General features: G+C 56.9%; 1 protein-coding gene across 1 annotated transcript; it reads left to right on the top strand.

The window, feature by feature from the left end:
- The first annotated feature begins 6,528 nt into the window (after positions 1-6,528).
- Positions 6,529-18,387, top strand: SOD2 (superoxide dismutase 2). Its single transcript, XM_055137084.1, has 5 exons — positions 6,529-6,688; positions 6,908-7,101; positions 12,601-12,717; positions 15,616-15,795; positions 18,045-18,387. The coding sequence occupies exons 1-5, from the start codon at positions 6,666-6,668 to the stop codon at positions 18,188-18,190; spliced, it is 660 nt and encodes a 219-aa protein (XP_054993059.1). The 5' UTR covers positions 6,529-6,665; the 3' UTR covers positions 18,191-18,387.
- Positions 18,388-18,786: the final 399 nt, after the last annotated feature.

Genomic DNA, 18,786 nt, shown 5'->3' with positions numbered 1-18,786 from the left:
GAAACCCACGGGGTGCTAGAGATTGGATCCAGGTTTGCACACACAAGGCAAGTGCCCTATCCACTGTTCTGTCTCGGAGGTCCCTTTTACTATTATTTTCTTTCTTTCTTTCTTTCTTTCTTTCTTTCTTTCTTTCTTTCTTTCTTTCTTTCTTTCTTTCTTTCTTTCTTTCTTTCTTTCTTTCTTCTTTTGCTTTGTTTTCTGGGCCACACCTGGCAATGCTTAGGGCTCACTCCTGGCTCTGTGCCCAGGGTTCACTCCTGGTGGGGCTCAGGGGATCAAGAGGGATGCTGGGAATTGAACCCTGCTCTGCTGCATATAAGACAAGTGCCCTCCCCAATGTCTGATCTCTCCAGCCTCTATTTTCTTTTTTTTTGCTTTTGGGTCACACCTGGCGATGCACAGGGGTCACTCCTGGCTCTGCACTTGAGAACCACCCCTGGCTGTGCTCAGGGGACCATATGGGATGCTGGGAATCGAACCCAGGCCGGCCGCGTGCAAGGCAAATGCCCTACCCGCTGTGCTATCGCTCCAGCCTCTCTCCAGCCTCTATTTTACTTCTCTTTTGACCTTCCAAGGAGAGCTCAGAGGGTCCGGGCCAGGCCCTGACGCTCTCAGTTGGGCCGTGTGTGTCTGGGGATGGGGTGCTGCAGGATCCCCGCGCTGAGGGCTGGGGGCGGGGGTCTCTGGGATCAGACTTGGGGCCTCACGCGTGCAAGGCCCGTGCTTCAGCTGTCCCTCTCCACAGGGTTCCTCCTGCTGCCTCGGCTCACCAGCCACACGCCAGTGCCGAGGCTGACAAGACCATTGTGGAGACACAGATCCCTGGGGCCCTGGGCGGGCCACGCTCGCCACCCCGCACTCTGCGGGCGAGGCTGGGCGGGAGCATCGCAGATACAGGAGCATCGGCAAGGGAGCAGAGAAGGTGCTCGGCTTAGCCGGCTCCGACTGGTCTGAGGTTTCTGTTTTCCTTCTGTGTTTCGGGGCCTCCCAAGCAGTGTTGGGGGCTGGGCCACTCCTGCGATATTCAGCCAGCCAGGCCGGGGCTCTGTGCACGGGGCCAACCTGGCAGAGCTGGGGTGTCTCCAGGCCACACCCGCAGCGCTGGACTCTGCAGCGCTTTAGGGCATGTGGAGGACCCGGAAGTGGCACTGGGTTCAGCCTCACCCAGGCGGGCACCTCCCTCCGTGCCGTACCGTAGTCCTGACTCTGCTGGGCCACAGACCACTCCCTGGAACCTTCGCCTGGAAGGGGGCAGGGGGGCCACGAGCCTGGCTACACAGGGCCAGGGCTGCCCGTTGGGGTAAATCTCTACTGGTGTTTGCCTTGAACATGGCCGACCCGGGTTTGATTCCCAGCATCCCATATGGTCCCCTGAGCACCGCCAGGAGTAATTCCTGAGTGTAATGCCAGGAGTAACCCCTGTGCATCACTGGATATGACCAAAAAAAAAAAAAAAAAAAGCAAAGATTCCTGTGTGTATGGAAACCAGGAAACTGGGGCTGAGCTAGGCCCAGCTGGGAGATACAGTGCTCGGCCCCACTGGTGGCTGGCCCGTGGCACTAGCATCCAATGTGGCTGGCCCGTGGCACTATTACCTGATGTTGGCTGACTCCGTGCTCTAGTACCTGGGCAGATGATGCCACACGGGGAAGGGCCCCCCTGAGTGGAATCCCCTCCCCCTTCCTGCCGGTGAGACAGGGTTGAGCTTTACTTTATGGGGGTCAAGGGACGAGGAAGAGGGTGTGTTGGCTGTTCAGTGGTGGAACTGGATCAGGCTGATGGAGAGAACAGAGTGTTTGAGGCAAGCCTTCGGGCTGTAGCACATGTCACTGACTGCACACAAGAGACGGGACAAGTCGCTTCTCTCGAGATGTCGTGTGACCTCAGAGAGGACACGGGGGCTGGGGACACAGGGCAAAGTACGGAGCACACGCTTTGCATGTACTGGCCTGAGTTGGTCCTCTGAGCACTGCCAGGTGTGGCCCTGGGGCCCTGTCCAGACCACTTAGAGGCCCCGCTAACAAGGAGATAATCTAGGATATTTGACCTTGTCCCGAACACTTGCTGTGAGTCTGCTCGAAGGCCTGGATGCCTTCGTGGATACAATCAAGCTACTGTCCGGTTTTCACCTATTGGGGAGGGACACACCTGGTAGTGCTTAGAGCTTTGTGCTTTGGAGACCAGAGATCATAACTGGGCTTCCTGCATGCACAGCATGTGTGCAGGGTGGCTGGGCATCTCTCCAGGCCCTAGACTGCAGGTTTTGTTAATACCATAAAATACCATAAAACACAAGTTCGGGGCCAAGTCCCTTCCCGCCTTTCCATTCCTGGAGTTGAAACGTTCTTGGAGGTCACCGTGAAAATGTAGCCTGACCGTGTAGGGGGAAAGTTGGCTTTAACGGGCTGCAGAGCTAGTACAGAGGGTGGGGCCCTGGCCTTGCACGTGGCCTGCCTTAGTTCTATCCTGGCACCACTTATTGCCTCCCTGAGCCCACCAGGAATGATCCCTGAGGACAAAAACAGGAGTGAGCCCTGACACCACCAGGTGAGGGCCAACCCTTCCCCTCCCCAGGTGCCACTTGCGGGGAGGGGCCATATTCCACAGTGCTCAGGGCTTCCTTCTGGCTTGCTGCTCAGGGATCACTCCTGGTGTTGCGTGTGGAGGACCACAGGCAGTGTTGGGGATCGAAGCCCGGTTGGCCATAGGCAAGGCAAGTGCCTTACCTGCTGCACTGTCGCTCAGGTCCCTTGAAAGTCACTTCTAATCTATTGTTAATGACAGTCATCACTTTTCCTTTTCCTCCCAGATCCCTGATTTCATATTAGCAATTTAATTATGACTTGTTTTTGAATCACCGTGAGATAGAGTTACAAAGCTTTCATGTTTGAGTTTCAGTCATACAATGATCGATCACCCATCCCTCCACCAGTGCACATTTTCAACCACCAGTGTCCCCAGTATCCCCGCACCCCCCTCCCCACACACACATCCCAACTTTCCCCCTTCCTCCGTGGCAGATGATTTCCCTCATATTCTCCCTCTACTTTTGGGCATTATGGTTTGCAATACAGATACTGAGAGGTTATCACATTTGGTCCTTTATCTACTTTCAGCACACATCTCCTATCCGGAACTATCCCTCCAGCCATCATTGACTTTGTGATCCCTTCTCTATTCCAGCTGCCTTTTCCCCCAGCTCATGAGACAGGCTTCCAACTATGGGGCAATATTCCTGGCCCTTGTGTCTACTTTCCTTGGGTGTCAGTCTCATATTATGTTATTTTATATTCCACAAATGAGTGCAGTCATTCTATGCCTGTTCCTCTCTTTCTGACTTATTTCACTTAGCAGATACTGTCCATGTCCACCACTTCTAAGCAATTAATTATGACTCTTGATACTATTAACAATCCTGATTCAGGGTCGGAGCAATAGTACAATGGGGAGGGTGTTTGCTTTGTATGCAGCTGACCTGGGATCGATCCCTGGTATCCCATTATTATAAATTACACCAATAATCTAGCAACAGATCCAGCCAGTGTCTTGTTATGGTTTTATTTGGTGTGGGGGATAACAGCTCACATTTTAAACAGTCTAACTTCAAGCAGGCTAGGGCCAGGGAACAGGAGCTGCCAAGGGCAGCTGAGTCCAGGTGACATGACATAATCATGGGGTGCATTTGGAAAGGCCTTGAGGTGGACAAGTCTTGCTCTGTAACCTTGGAAACCTGGAAACAGGTCCCAAATGTGCTCAAGTCCTCGAGGTGGGTCTCGCCCTTGACTTGCAGCTGATGCACTTGAGAACTTCTGTACTCTCCCGCCAGCTGCCTGCAAACACCCCAGCTCGCATCAGATGTTCTGTAAAATGGAGCTCTCGCCTTTGTTCAGGGTCTAGTTTTTGGAGCATGAGCTCTAGGTCTGAGGATGGCTTGAACTAGTCTGTGAGAGATTTCAGAACCCTGTTTGGTGCAGATAGAGGGACAGAGATGAAAAAAAATGAAGGAATAAAGTGAAGGAGAAGTTTATTGGGATGCGCTCCCAGAGAGAATTCTACGACCCCTGAGGCTGGGATAGAGCCGAGTTCTGGGAGAGACAAGGGGCCTTCTCAGTTGTCTTGGGCGGGGAAGGGGGAAGGGGACAAAGGCCAGCGGAAGCAGTGTGCAGGGTCTGGCCTGTTATGCCCAGGATGGAGTGAGGAAGAGTGGAATGCAGCCTGGGGGCTTCCGGTCCAGGTGGGCCATGAGTCCTGTCTTCCGCCCTGGGGCAGGGTGATCCTTGATTCTGGGAATGTCACTCTTTCATCCGCCGGCCGCCATCCCGAGCAAACCTTACACCCTGCGAAGGTTTATTCTAGGAAAATCTACATCAATGGTGCCCTGACGTGGCAGAAAAGATCCCGAGGAAAAGATTTGGGGCCACGCAGCCACCTGACCTCTAACACAGGTTGGCTCTCGTTTTCTCTCCTTTCCACAGCGGACTCAGCCAGCAGAGAGAACTGACACTGGCCAAACTTCTTCCTCCTGGGAACACTCTTCCCAGGACCTTGGAACTGCCCATTAAGCAGCAGCAGTTTTGGTCTTTAGAAGGTGGGCAAGTTGTGGATTTTTATTTTTGTGACTGTGGATGCCTCTCAGCATTGCTTTCTTGGCCTTTCCTTGGCTTCAGTTCCAGCTTTGGGAGGGCCAGAGCCTTTATTCTTGGATTTTGACCCCATTTGTGAAAAGCGTTTTGGCCCCTTATGTATTTTGAAATGCACCCTCCCCTTCCCTTTCCCTGTGGTTGCCTGACCCAGGCTCCCACACACCCTGTTTCACCCTGCCTGTTGTTGGTTGCATGCATGGCTGACTTGCTGGGGGTTATTTACCTTTAGTTGTGTTTGCACTTTTTTTTTTTTGCTTTTTAGGTCATACCCAACGATATTCAGGGGTTACTTCAGGTTCCGCACTCAGGTATTATTACTCCTGGTGATGTTCGGGAGCATTTGGAAGCCGGCAATCGAAACTGGGTCAGCTGAGAGCAAGGCAAACGCCCCCCTGCTGTACTATAAGGACCCTGTGTTTGAGCTCTTGTGTTCACCAGGGGTCATTCTCCTGGCCACCTTGGCACTGCTTTGACCTTTGCCTTTACACACTGGACTTGGGTGGAGGATGGGAAAAATGACCGGAATATCCCCAGTTTCTGGACAGGCTGGGAGAATTTAAAATTTATTTGGTCGTGGGGGCTGGAGAGATAGCACAACGGGTAGGGCGTTTGCCTTGCATGCGGCCGACCCGGGTTCAAATCCCAGCATCCCATATGGTCCCCTGAGCACGACCAGGGGTAATTCCTGAGTGCAGAGCCAGGAGTAACCCCTGTGCATCGCCAGGCGTGACCCAAAAAGCAAAAAAAAAAAAAAAAAAAAAAAAAAATTTAGTCGTTTTTGACAGATGCATCATTTTGGCTAGCAGGGTAGAGGACGGATTTTCATTTGAAGTAAGCGAGGTACAAAGCCGTCGCATTACTGAGAATGCCAGCCTGACCCTGGTGCCCTTCACAGCGGGCTAATTGATCAGAGTCAGCAAGAGGTTGGTATAATTTATTCCACATAATCAAGAAGCTGAGAACTTTGGGCCTTAATCATGACTCTTTCACTGATTAACCACGTTAATAGGTTAATAGGGCAGTCAGGAAACCACCTCTGCGGGCACCGTGCCTGTAGCCCGTGGTCACTCCGACGCTAGGGTGGAAGGAGGAAAGGATGTCAGCCCCGCACAGCACATCGGCGGTGTCCAGGGGCCCTTTATTATGAGGCCACAGACTGGCCGCGGTCCCAAGGTCGACCACTCGGAAGAAAGGTCACTGGGGACAGGGATGAGGGACCGAGCACGCGCGGGAGGGCACTGGCCCGGCCCTTACCGCGCCCGGGTCACGCCCTCTCCGGGGACGTCACTGGCGCGCGCATGCGTCCTTGAGAACTTGGACTTGAGGAAGTCGGGAGTCTCCGCGGGCGGGGCTTAAGGCCGTACCATCGCACACGGGGAGGGGGTGACACGCGCCAAAAACCAGGAAAGCGGCACCGTGGTCGCCAGGTCCACAGGAACGCAGAGTCCCTGATGTTTTCTCGCATTTCCTGGGCCTAGTTAGTGGCTATCGCGCATGTGCGTGGGACAGACTCTGAAGCCCCGCGGCTCCCACCGGGGCGGGGAGCGGCGGTCGGAGGGGCGGAGCTAGACGCTCTGGGCGGAGCGTAAACGATTGGGGCGGAGTTTAGGCGCTCTGAGGGCGGGGCTGCGGTGACCTGCGATGGAGTCTAGACGTGCTGAGGGCGGGGCCTCGAAGCGCTGGGCGGAGCCTGGATGCGCTGAGGGCGGAGCCTGGGCGCGTTGGGGCGGAGCCTGGACGCATTGGGGCAGAGCCGCGACGCGCTGGGGCGGAGCCTGGACTCGTTAGGGCGGAGCCTTGAAGCGTTAAGGGCGGGGCCTGGCAGCGTTGGGGCGGCGCCTGGGCGCCTGGGAGCGGAGGCTGGCCGCGTTGGGGCGGAGCCTGGACGTGCTGAGGGCGGAGCCTGGACGCGCCGGGGCGGAGTCGCGTGGTGCCCTTGCTGCTCGCCGGGGACGCTTGGCGCCTGGACTGTTCGCGCGGCTCCGAGTTCGGCCAAGGCCGGAGGACACGGTCGCCACCATGTTGTGCCGGGCGGCGTGCAGGTGAGGCGGGCGGGCCGCGGGGCGCAGGCGGGGGCGGGGGCCGGCCTCCCGGGGCCGTGGCACGGACCGCGGCCGCCTGCTGCTCGCCGCGTCCCCCCGGGACAGCCGCGTCCGGGCCCGGCGGGCAGGGCCGAGGGCACCTTCGGGGCCTCGGCGGCGGGGCCGGCGGGGGTGCGGGTGGGGCGGCGGGAGTGAGCGGTGGGGGCCGTGTGTCCGCAGCGCGAGCCCGAGGCTGCTGGGCGCCCTGGGGACCCGGCACAAGCACAGCCTCCCCGACCTGCCCTACGACTACGGCGCGCTCGAGCCGCACATCAACGCGCAGATCATGCAGCTGCACCACAGCAAGCACCACGCCACCTACGTCAACAACCTGAACGCCACCGAGGAGAAGTACCAGGAGGCGCTGGCCAAGGGTAGGTGGATGGCCGCCCTGCCCAGCGGGCGCAGGGGACCGGCCCCCGGGGGCTGGGAGGCTCACCGCCGCGCTGTGTACGGCAGGGAGGGCGTCTGCCCTGCACGTGGCCCACCCGGGTTCGATTCCCGGCGTCACATGGAGTCCCCCCCCCCCCCCCCCGAGCCCGCCAAGGGTGACCCCTTGAGCACAGAGCCCAGGGTTAAGCCGCAGCACAAAAAATAGAATCCAGTTGGAATTCAGAGTTGCCTTCCTGATAGTGGATCTCTCTGGCAAGTGCTCAGGGTCACTCCCTGCGGTGGGGGTCGGGGGCAGATGATCTAACCAGACCTCCTGCGTGCGAAGCCTCCCCGCCACCCCCAGCCCTACTATTGTTGGACCTGCAACTGATCTGCACCCGAGTGTGGTGGATTAACCCATCCTCAGGTGTTAATCAGTCCAAGAGCCAGCCCCTGTCCGCGTGTCTCAGCAGCTCAGTGGACAGGGGTGTGTGCTGGGAGTTCCCTGGTCATGTCTCTGCTAAGAAGTCTCAGTTGTCAGTGCTTGGCGCCGGGAAGAGGTGGCACGTCCTGTTAGCCGCCTCTCTGTGTTACTTAATAAGCCCAATAAGACAGTTCAATGCCCTTTCTTTCCTTCAGGATGTTTTGATCGGCTTTCAGGCCTTTGAAACTGCGCTTTCGGTGGCTCTAAGGCCCTGGGGCTTGTGGAGGCGCATCTAGTGGAAGGAGCTGGTATTTCAGCTGCTCCTTACTGGCAGAGGAAGGCTCAGGGAGGAGGAAGTCAGCCCATTCCGAAAGATTTACGTGCAATTATCGGAAGAGCCCCAGTCACAACCGGGCAGGCCGGTGCTATGATTTAGTGAAGGAGGGAAGTTCTGATCAGGGGAGAATGTCCCCGTGAGAAGCTGGGGTTTCTCCAGTTGCAAAACATTTCCTGCGTGACCGCATCTGACACCCTGGGACCTTTTTCATCGGTGTGTAAACAGTTTAACTCCAGATCGTTTATTTGTTCACTTTGCTTTCCCTTCCCCCAGGGAGGGAGAGAAGCACACGAGGCAGGGCCTCGGCCACTGGGTCCTCTCTCCAGTCCCCGATTTCAGCCTCTCCTGTGGATTTGAAGCTTTACTTCCTGAAAGCTTCCCAAGACATTGTGCCGTATTGCCTATAAGTTAACGGAGCTGTAAATCTTTCTTATGGCTAAAAATTATACTTGAGAAATCATCAAGGTCCTAAATTTCCATATGTGGAAACTTGGGGGTGGGGAAGAATATAAGCAAAACAGCACTAACACTTGCAAGTGATAAATACTTCGCACAGGAAGGGGACGGAAGTGACACTGAAGAATGTCATCGTCAGAAAGTTTGTTTGGGTCCCATACCCAGCAATGCTCAGGGGTGTCTCCTGGCTCTGCACATGGGTCGATTCCTGCTGGAGCTGGGGGGACCATGTGGGATGCCGGGGATCGAACCCAAGTTGGCCATGTGCAAGGCCTTACCCGCTGCACTATCTCTCCAGCCCATTGTGGGTGTTTTGGGCCACACCCAGGGTGCTTGGGTGGTTCCCAGCTCTCTGCTCATGTTTGTTCCTGGAAGTTTTGGGGGCTTAGGAGAGATGATTTCGGCATCCTGCACGCAAAATGTGCCCTCAATCCTTTATAAAAGCTCTCTCTCTAGCCCCCTTCAGGAAGGTGTCTTAAATCATACTTCCCCAAAGTCCTACTATTGTTCTGCAGTGATTATGTTGATTTGAAGATACTGAAATGAAGTCGGGGGCAGGGGATCAGGCTTTGTGTGTAGGAGGCCTGGGTTCGAGATCAATCAAGTTCTGCATAGTCTCCTGAGCACAGAGCCAGGAGTAGCCCTAAACTGAAAACAAAAAAAAATACTGGAGGATCAGACTATTTTTTTTTTCAATAAGCATGTTTCTTGTTGAAAATACAGTAACTACAAATTGCTAATTTTTTTTTTAATGTAGGAGTTGAATTAGTAAAAAATTTTAATTTAATTTTTGGGCCACACGTGGTGGTGCTCAGGGTTTACTCCTGGCTCTGTGCTCAGGAACTGCTGGTGGTGCTTGTGGGAACCATGTAGGATGCTGGGGATGGAACCAGGGCCGGCTGCATGCAAGGCAAGTGTCCTATGGGTTGTATTCTTAGCTTTAGTCCCAAGACTCCTTTTTAAAAAAGAAAACAACTTTTACACCTTTACAATGAAATGTTGCTTCCAGATATATTTCTTCTGCAACACTACTACCTTCATGTGGAAAAAAAAGAAAAGAGATGTTACTGGTGCCTGCTTGAGCAAATCCATGAACAGCGGGAAGACAGTGCTACAGTGCTATTTACTTTTAGGGTCAGCATGCAAGAAAACGTAGTAAGGGAAAGACAGCACGGGGCTGAATGCCAACTCATGGAGGGGGACATGAGCATGGAGGCCTCTGGGCGTCTATCAAAAGCTGGAAGGCTGCTCTGTCGGGTCCATGAAGAGCCGGAAAGCTGCTGTGTTGCTGGGAGTGCCCTGGGGTGCCAGGACTGGCCCTGCGGTGCAAGAAACTCCCACCCCCACACACCCCGCCTTTTCTTTTTTGGGCCATACCCAGTGGTGCCCTCAGCCACGTGACTGGGAGGAAATGCCCCAATTGCCAAACCCGCCGGCAGGCCCCTTCTCACTTCCGGCCACGCTGGCTCAGGGCCAGTTAGGTACCTGGTCACCAGACACTGACATCCAAGAACCGAGCAGTAGTGGCTGGACACAGAGCACAGGGGGCAGGGCATGCCCCCACCCAGGGTTAACCCCACCCACCCAGTACCGCCTACGGGCCCTTAAGCGTGGCCGGGGTCATCTTGAGCACGCAGCCAGGAATAGCCCAAGCACTGCCTGCTTTTGTGTTTTTGGTGGTTTATATTTTTGGTTTTTGGGCCACACCCAGTGGTGCTCAGGGCTTACTCCTGATTCTGTGCTCAGGGATCACTCCTGGTGGGCTCCGGGGACCCTACGGGGAGCTGGGGATTGAACCTGGCTCAGCTGTGTGTCAGGGCCCGGAGCCAGAGTACGTCGGGTCGGGTGGGGCGGTCGCCTCGCATGCTGTGAACCTGGGATCAGTTCCCGGCCCCTTGAGCCTTGCCCTCATTAAGAAGAAGAGCCTAAACAAAGCCACGTGCCAGGCAGGCGCCCTACCCGCTGAACCCTCTCTCCGGCCTCGGAAAGCCAGTTTCTTTCTCGTGTTTTCTGTGGTGGCTTCTCGATTACGTAACGCTCCAAGGTCACTGCTGCCTCTGTCCTTGAGTTGTCGCCGGTAGCTTGTGGTGATGAATAGCCTGGCCAGAGCAGGGAGTCTCGTTTTGTGTAATAATTCACTGCTTCTGTAGCATGTGTGCGTGTGTGCGCGTGTACGCGTGTGTTCTCGGCGCAGGGACCTGACCTATGGTCCTACCCCGAGCTCCATCCTGGGCCCATCTGTGGCTTCCGGAAGGTGTCTGGCCTCCGTGTTTAGCAAAGGTGCATGAAGGTTTCCAAACATGGCATTGGACTCTCTCCTGGCTCTGCACGCAGGCGTCACTCCTGGTGGGGCTTGGGGGACCATGTTGCGTGCTGGGGACTGAACCCGGCCTGGCTTCTTACCTGCTAGAGGGTCTCTCTTGGCCCAAACATGAGGGTCTTATTTTCCAATACAGACCCGAGAATTTTCTTGATTTGTCCTTTTCCCCAGACCCCTCGGGATCTGGGCTACACCTGCCTTGGGCAGGGGCAGGGCCGCTGTGTGTGGTGCCGAGAGGCAGCTGGGCAAGTTCTGAACTCCTGTGTTACGTCTCGACTGAGCCTGAAGCTCCCTGGAAGCCACAGTCTCTGGAGTATACCTGGTTTTGGTTTTGTTTTCTTTTGTTAATTTGGCTTTTTGGGTCACACCTGGTGATGCTCAGGTGTTGCTCCTGGCTCTGCACTCAGGAAATACTCCTGACCTGGGGACCGTATGTGATGCCAGGGATGGAACCTGGATCGTGTGCCAGGCCGACGCCCTCCCTGCTGTGCTGTTGCTCGGGCCCCGGAGGGTCTGTTTGGTACTGGGCCCTGTTGCCGGCAGCGGGGGCCCAGCTGTGCGTGCCAGGCCTGTTCCTCCGGAGTCTTCATTCCAGCGGGGAGACGCTGCAGGTGTGGGTGCAGTGTGCCGGGGGGGGGTGAGTCTGGGGAGATTATCTGGACAGAGGCTCCCTGGGGCCGGAGAGGTGGTTCCTGGACACAGCCTGCATGGGCATGTGTGAGGCAGGTTGCCTGTGCCCTGCAGCCCCCCTGCTGTCAAATGTAGCCTTGGAGGGCACCGCCGACCTCCCCCGCGCCACCCCCAGCGCCGAGTGTGGCTCTAGGAAGGAGAGCAAGCTCTGGGCCCAGGGAGCACTCAGGGTGGGGCCTCAGAGACACGGTTAGCTGGGGCCCCTCTGAGGGGCTAATGGTCGGTCCGGGTGTGTGTGCTGAGTGAGGGGAGCAGCCTGAGGGGGTTGGGGGTGTCGAGAGGAGCCCTTTGGCCTCTGTGGAGAGCGGGCTGTGAGGGGCCAGAGGTGGAGGGAGGGGGGGGCGGGGGTTGGCCCAGGGCCGAGGTGTTGCTGCCCTCTCTGACCCTAGCCTGGGCCTTTTCTAGGGGTCAGTGGGTTTGGGCCACACCCGACAGTGCTCAGGGCTTACTCCTGGCCCCGCACTCAGGGATCACTCCTGGTGGTGCATCGGGGGCCATACGGGGTACTGGGTTTGAACCCGGGTTGGCCAGTGCAAGGCGAGCGCCATGCCCCCTGTACTATCTCTCTAGTGTCCCCTGTCTCTGACCTCTTCACTAGTTCATCTGCTAAAGTCTTCTCTGTTCAAGACAACGGGAATCTTTGAAAGTCAGCAGTGTTGTTTTTTTTTTTTTTTTTGGTTTTTGGGTCACACCCGGCAATGCTCAGGGGTCACTCCCGGCTCTTCACTCAGGAATCACCCCTGGCGGTGCTCAGGGGACCATATGGGATGCTGGGATTAGAACCCGGGTCGGCCGTGTGCAAGGCAAACGCCGTACCCACTGTGCTATCGCTCCAGCCCCTTTTTTTTTTTGCTTTTGCTTTTTGGGTCACACCCAGCGATGCATAGGGGTTACTCCTGGCTCTGCACTCAGGAATCACTTCTGGTAGTGCTGGGGGACCATATGGGATGCAGGGAATCGAACCCGGGTCGGCCGCATGCAAGGCAAATGCCCTCCCCGCTGTGCTATCACTCCAGCCCCGGCAGTGAATTTTACAGGCATTCCCTCCCTTCAGTCTTGGTGCATGTTTTTTCCTGCTTTAACAGAATAACCAGGCCCAGACGTATCAGAACCTCTTGTCGAATGCTGCCCGTTACTAATTGGTCAGGAACCCCCCAGAGAGATGGTTTTGAGGCCTCTTTTGGAGGCCGAGGGGTGACCTGGCGTGGTGCCGAGAGGACGGTGGCCCCGAGTGGTCAGGGGAAGCTTCAACCCCGTTTCCGCTTTGCCTCCAGGTGACGTCACCACGCAGGTGGCCCTGCAGCCCGCACTCAGGTTCAACGGCGGAGGCCACATCAACCACACCATCTTCTGGACAAACCTGAGCCCGAATGGAGGCGGGGAGCCCAAAGGTGGGTACCGAAGCTTCGGTCTTAACGTGAGTTTGGGCCATTTTCCTGTTGCCTTAGTTCTCTCTGAGGTGCCCTGACGCCTGTTCCTCAGGGCCAGCAGTGAAGGCAGCTGGAGAAAGGGTGCAGGGGAGGGGAGGACGGAGCAGGGCAGGGGAGACGGAACAGGGGAGGGGGAGGACGGAGCAGGGCAGGGGGGGAGGACGGAGCAGGGCAGGGGAGACGGAGCAGGGGAGGGGAGGACGGAGCAGGGCAGGGGGAGGATGGAGCAGGTCAGGGGGGACAGAGCAGGGGAAGTGTGGGGGAGAGGAGGATCCACACCATATTTCAGTGAGTTCTTATTTTAATCGTTTTCCGGGAGCCAGGGCGAGAGTGTACCGGGCAGGGCTCTTGCCTTGCACGAGCTGACCTGGGTTTGATCTCTGGCACCCCATATGGTGCCCTGAGCACCTCCTGAGTGATCCCTGAGCACAGAGCCAGGAGTAAGCCCTGAGCACCACTGGGTGTGGCCCAAAAACAAAAACCACACCACCAAAAGCACAAAAGCGGGCAGTGCTCGGGCTATTCCTGGCTGTGTGCTCAGGATGACCCCGGCCACGCTTAAGGGCCCATAGGCGGTACTGGGTGGGTGGGGTTAACCCTGGGTGGGGGGACGCCCTGCCCCCTGTGCTCTGTGTCCAGCCCCTACTGCTCGGTTCTTGGTTGTCAGTGTCCGGTGACCAGGTACCTAACTGGCCCTGAGCCAGCGTGGCCGGAAGTGAGAAGCGGCCGGCTGGCGGATTTGGCAATTGGGGCATTTCCTCCCAGTCACGTGGCTGAGGGCACCGCTGGGTATGGCCCAAAAAAGGAAAAGGCGGGGGGGAAAGTTTCACTCCTGGCAGTGCTCAGGGACCGAAGGGGATGCTGGGGATTGAACTCCGGTTAGCCACGTGGAAAGAAGCACCTCTCCCCGCTCCCCGCCCCCTCCGCTGTGCTGCCGTCCAGGCCTTAGCCAACAGCCGATGGCAGATTCCTGCATGTCGGCCCCGACTAAGCCCTGGGCACTAGCTGGTGTGGCCCACAGACAAAACGGCAGAGACCCGGAGAATGGGAACCCGGATGCCCTGTGGGTCTCCCGTCACTGGGAGAGTTGGTGGGAGGGTCTGTGTCAGGGACTAAGGACCCACCGAGGCAGGGTCCCCATCCGCACGGCCGATGCCCACCGTTGGTGGAAAGGCGCCTGACGGTCGGGAAGCCTCTGCCCCGCGTCCCATGGACCCTGGTCAGCCTCCCTGGCAGGAGCAGAGCGCGAGGCAGGGCTCAGGCCTCGCACACGGCTGGCCCCGGTTCATCCCCCCCATCACCCGGTCCTCCCAACACTGCCAGGTGTGGCCCCCGGGGGAGGTGGGGGGGCTGACTGCGCTGCGACCGTCATCAGCGGCCCGCTCTCGGTGGCCAGGGCCGCTTGTCCCGGGCAGTCGGGCCTTCCAGACAGTGTCTGTGTTCACTGATTCCCAGGCCGCGGCTGCTTTCTTGTGCTTTGGCCACACCTGGTGGTGTTCAGGGGCTACTAAGGGCTTGGAGGTTGTGTCCTGTGGGATGGGGGCCGGGTGTGGCCGGGACTCGTGCTCCAGCCTTCGCACCGTCCCCCCAGCCACGCTGAAGGCTGGTGGGTGACCTGGATGTCGGTGCCACGGAAAGCGGGTTTCATCCCTGCGCTGTGCTGGTGTCTCGGGGTGGTGTGAGCCAGTGGGATACGCGAGGCGTGTGTGGGGCCTGCCTGCCTGCGTGACCTGCTCAGCCTGGGAGCGTGTTCCCCAAGAGGCGTGTAGCACGCCTGCCGCCCGTCAGGTAAACAGAATTACATACCGTGTTGCCACAGGCTAAGAGGACTATCGCCCTCCAGATAGACCCTAGTGCAGTAATAAAGCAGCATCATCCTTTTAAAATGATGCATAGTGATACTGTTCTTTTGAAAACGATACAGGAAATGATAAGGAAAACGTAGGCATCTTTGGAAGAACTAAACAACAGCCCTAATTTTATTTTTAGGGGCCACACCTGGCAGTGCTTAGGACTTACTCCTGGCTCTGCACTGAGGGATCACTCCTGGCAGGGCGCAGGGGACCCTATGGGATGCCGGGGGTTGAACCCCGGTGGGCCGTGTGCAAGGCAGATGCCCTCTTCCCGCTGTGCTCTCGCCCAGTCCCAACAGCTGTCATATTTTATTTTTAAGTAGAGGCAGAAAAGATAGGCTTAGACATCAGTGTGGGTCAGAGGGAAAGCTAGTGCGGCCCCCGGCGGTGGCCCCAGGGCTGAGCATGCGCCTTGTGTGTGGCCAGAGAGATTGCAAGGCGGGGTGGGTGTGGAAGGCCCCGGGATAAGCCCGCCAGGAGTCAGCCCTGAGCACTGCTGGGGGTGACCCCCAAACCGAAACACAGAGCAAATAGAAGATATTTCTTTGTTTTTTGTCTCTTGGGGCCACCCCGGAAGTGCTCAGGGCTCACTCTTGCCTCTGCGCTCAGGGATCATTCTTGACTGGAATCCCTCAGCTGCATGCAGGCCAGCGACCCTGTCTACTGCTCTTTCTCCGGCCCCAGACGCCGCCTTCCTGATGGAGAGAGAGCAGTGAGACATACACACACACACACACACACACTCACTCTCACTCTCTCCACACGCGCGTGCACACACACGTGCACTGCAGATTCCTTCTTCCTGATGGAGAGAGTGAGCAGTGGCTGGGGGGCCCTGCCTCCCCCATCAGACACACACACATACACACACACTCTCTCTCTCACACACACACACTCTCTCTCTCTCACACACACACACATACACACACGTGTCTCAGCAGACGAGGCGGCGCGTGGGCTGGCGGTTGCCGTCTCACCCGTGGCCGTGCCGGGGTCTCTCCCGCAGGGGAGCTGCTGGAGGCCATCAAGCGGGACTTCGGCTCCTTCGACAAATTCAAGGAGAAGCTGACCGCCGTGTCCGTGGGCGTGCAGGGCTCCGGCTGGGGCTGGCTCGGCTTCAACAAGGAGCAGGGCCGCCTGCAGATCGCCGCCTGCGCCAACCAGGACCCCCTGCAGGGGACGACCGGTCAGTCACGGGGCGGGGGTGTTGTGCTGGACCCAGGGGGGTGGGCGGGCAGGGGTGTGTGTGAGGCGTGTGCAGCCCTGTGAGCCAGGCGTGAACCCCAACACTTTGAACCTGGGCGTTCAGAGAGGCCAAAGTTTAACCAACAGCCAGAGCGGAGACGAACGGGCTGGGTGTGGGTCAGAGGTAGGCTCCAGCTCAGGCTTCAGACTGTGCCAGGGTATGTGAAGAGGCGGCCCACGCCCCCCTCTGTTCAGCAGGCAGGAGAAGCCCCCCTGGGAAGTAGCCCTGAGTGACCCGGCGTTTTGCTGTGACTTTGGTTTTTTGTTTTTTCTTTTTGGGTCACACCTGGCGATGCTCAGGAATAACTCCTGGCTCTGCACTCAGGATTTACTCCTGGCGGTGCTGGGGGACCATATGGGATGCTGGGAATAGAACCTGGGTCGGCCGTGTGTAAGGCAAACGCCCTCCCCGCTGTACTGTCTCTCCGGCCCCTTGCCGTGACTTTGATCTTCCTGGGGGCCCAGGCTGACTGTCCAGCACCCTACTTCCGGCCACTGTTGCTCCCTCCTCCTGTCTGCTCCCTCTCTGCTGGACTCTTCCCGAATCGAGCCTGAGCGTTGCCCAGTCTAAGCGGTGGCTCTCCCTGCAAAGTGAGCGGCCCTGCGGCCTGGGGGCAGCAGGTCTGGGAGGGCCCCAGAGAGCTGGGGCACTGGGTGGCTCGGGGGTGGCTGGCCGGGCCCCGCCTGGAGAGGCCCATTGAGGTGGGCGTCAGCTGGAGCCGGGCGCTTGCTGACAGGCAGCCCGTGGCGCCATCTCACACTGTGCTTCCGTGCGGCGGCCCCGCACCTGCTCATCCCGGTGTGCGTCTCCCCGGGGAGCGGTTTCCTCCATGAATGTTTTGTTTTAAAAAAAAAAAAATCATTTTTATTTTTTGGCCCAAACTGGTGTTGCTCAGGGCGGAGTCCTGGCTCTGTGTTCAGGGATCACAGGGTGATGCTCAGGGGTTTCCAGGGTCTGCTCAGAAATGACCCCTGGAGGTGCTGGGGTGCCAGTTCTCAAATTTTTTTTTCCTTTTGGGTCACACTCGGCGATGCTCAGGGGTCACTCCTGGTTCTCTACTCAGGAATTACTCCTGGCGGTGCTAGGGGGACCATATGGGATGCCAGGAATCGAACCCGGGTGGGCCGCGTGCAAGGCAAACGCCCTCCCCGCTGTGCTGTCGACCCAGCCCCAGGGGGCGCCATTTCTGGTGAGGGGATTTGAACCTCTGTTGGCTGCGTGCCGGCCAGGACCCTCACCTCCTGCTCTGTCTGTGCGGCCCCTTGGACTTCATCTTTCATTTTGCAGTTCTGCTTGAATTGTTTTTACTCTCACAGCCCCCGAGTCACCCCCCCGCCCCCCATGTCTCCCCTGCCCGCCCAGAGAGCACCGTGTAGAGTATTTAAATAGGCTGTCTTTTTTTTTTTTAAATTTTATTTTATTGAATCACCATGTGGAAAATTACAATGCTTTCAGGCTTAAGTCTTAGTCATACAATGCTGAAACAACCATCCCTTCACCAGTGCCCATATCCCACCACCGAAGAAAAAAAAACATAAAAAACACAGTACACCTCCCATCCCGCCCCCCCGCCCCCCCCCACCTTGTAACTGATAAATTTCACTTTATTTTCTATTTATTTTGGTTACATTCAATATTTCAACACAAACCTCACCATTATTGTTAGGAGCACCCCACTAGAGTCAGACCTGTTGTGAAGAGAAATGAGGTTTTGGATTTCTGTACTTTAACAACTAAGTCCAGGGAGATTTCTTCCGGATATTCGATCATTGCAAGCTTGTAAACCCCATCTGTGGTCGTCATAATATGGCGGTCCCCACGCCCTTCATCCCCTGGAAGGGACAGGCGAGAGAGAGAGATACCTTTCCCCTCCCGGGCGGGCATGGGGTCGAGGCTTAGTTCTCTGGCTGGAGACAATCTGCAAGGAACTGCCCATGTTGAAGTTGGTTCAGCTGGGTCTGGATTCATGCTCGTGCAGCTGCGGAGGAGCCGCACTCGCGTTCGGCCCCCGGGGTCACATCTCGGCAGCAGTGGGTAGGCTGTCTTTACTTAGGCAGATTTTCTCTTTTTACAAGAAGCGGGCAGGTGGGGGAGGCTGTGGGGAAGGCCGACTCCGGCTGCGTCCCAGTTCCGCGCTGTCTGTGTCTCCCGAGAGGATGCCATGAAACCCACGGTTCTCTTTCCTACAGGCCTTATTCCGCTGCTGGGCATCGATGTGTGGGAGCACGCGTACTACCTGCAGTACAAAAACGTCCGGCCCGATTACCTGAAAGCGATTTGGAATGTCATCAACTGGGAGAATGTCACGGAGCGGTACAAGGCTTGTAAGAAGTGAGGCGGGAGCCGTGCGCGGGAACGCCCCCCGCGGCTGTGGCCTCTCGCGTAGCCGCGCCAGCCCCGCGTTGTACAATTCCTTAATGTAGTTCTTTCAGGGCTTTGATGGACAGAGTTTAATGCTTCGAGTCAATTTCTTGTGTTAAAATTTTGTTATTGGGCGACTGTTTAGAATATTAAATGCTTTGTATGATGTCATCTTTTTGAGTATCTTCTTCCAAGAGCGCCAGCGGCTGGGAGGCTGTAACTGTCATTGTAAAACCTTAAGTGCATGGCATCACACGGCTGTAGGGCTCGCGAGGGAGCCTGGCTCATTTTGCTTTGCTGCACTCCCATAAAATCTGGTCACTGTTTTGGTCTACTGTATAGCAGTAAAATATTAAATTCACTTTCCAGGGGCCAGCGGGATAGTCCAGCAGGGAGGGCGTTGGCCTTGCACGCGGTCAACCTGGGTTCCATCCTGGCATCCCATATGGTTCCCCAAGCAGTGCCAGGACTGATTCTTGAGTGCAGAGCCAGGAGTAACCCCTGAGCATCTCCAGGTGTGGCCCCAAAATCAAAACCAAAAACTAACAATTAAAAAAAAAATTCACTTTC

This window comes from Sorex araneus, chromosome 4 (assembly GCF_027595985.1).
Source record: "Sorex araneus isolate mSorAra2 chromosome 4, mSorAra2.pri, whole genome shotgun sequence".
In the NCBI taxonomy this organism is placed as follows: Eukaryota; Metazoa; Chordata; class Mammalia; order Eulipotyphla; family Soricidae; genus Sorex; species Sorex araneus.
Note: the sequence above shows the minus strand (reverse complement) of the source record. Positions and strands in the feature narration are given on the sequence as shown.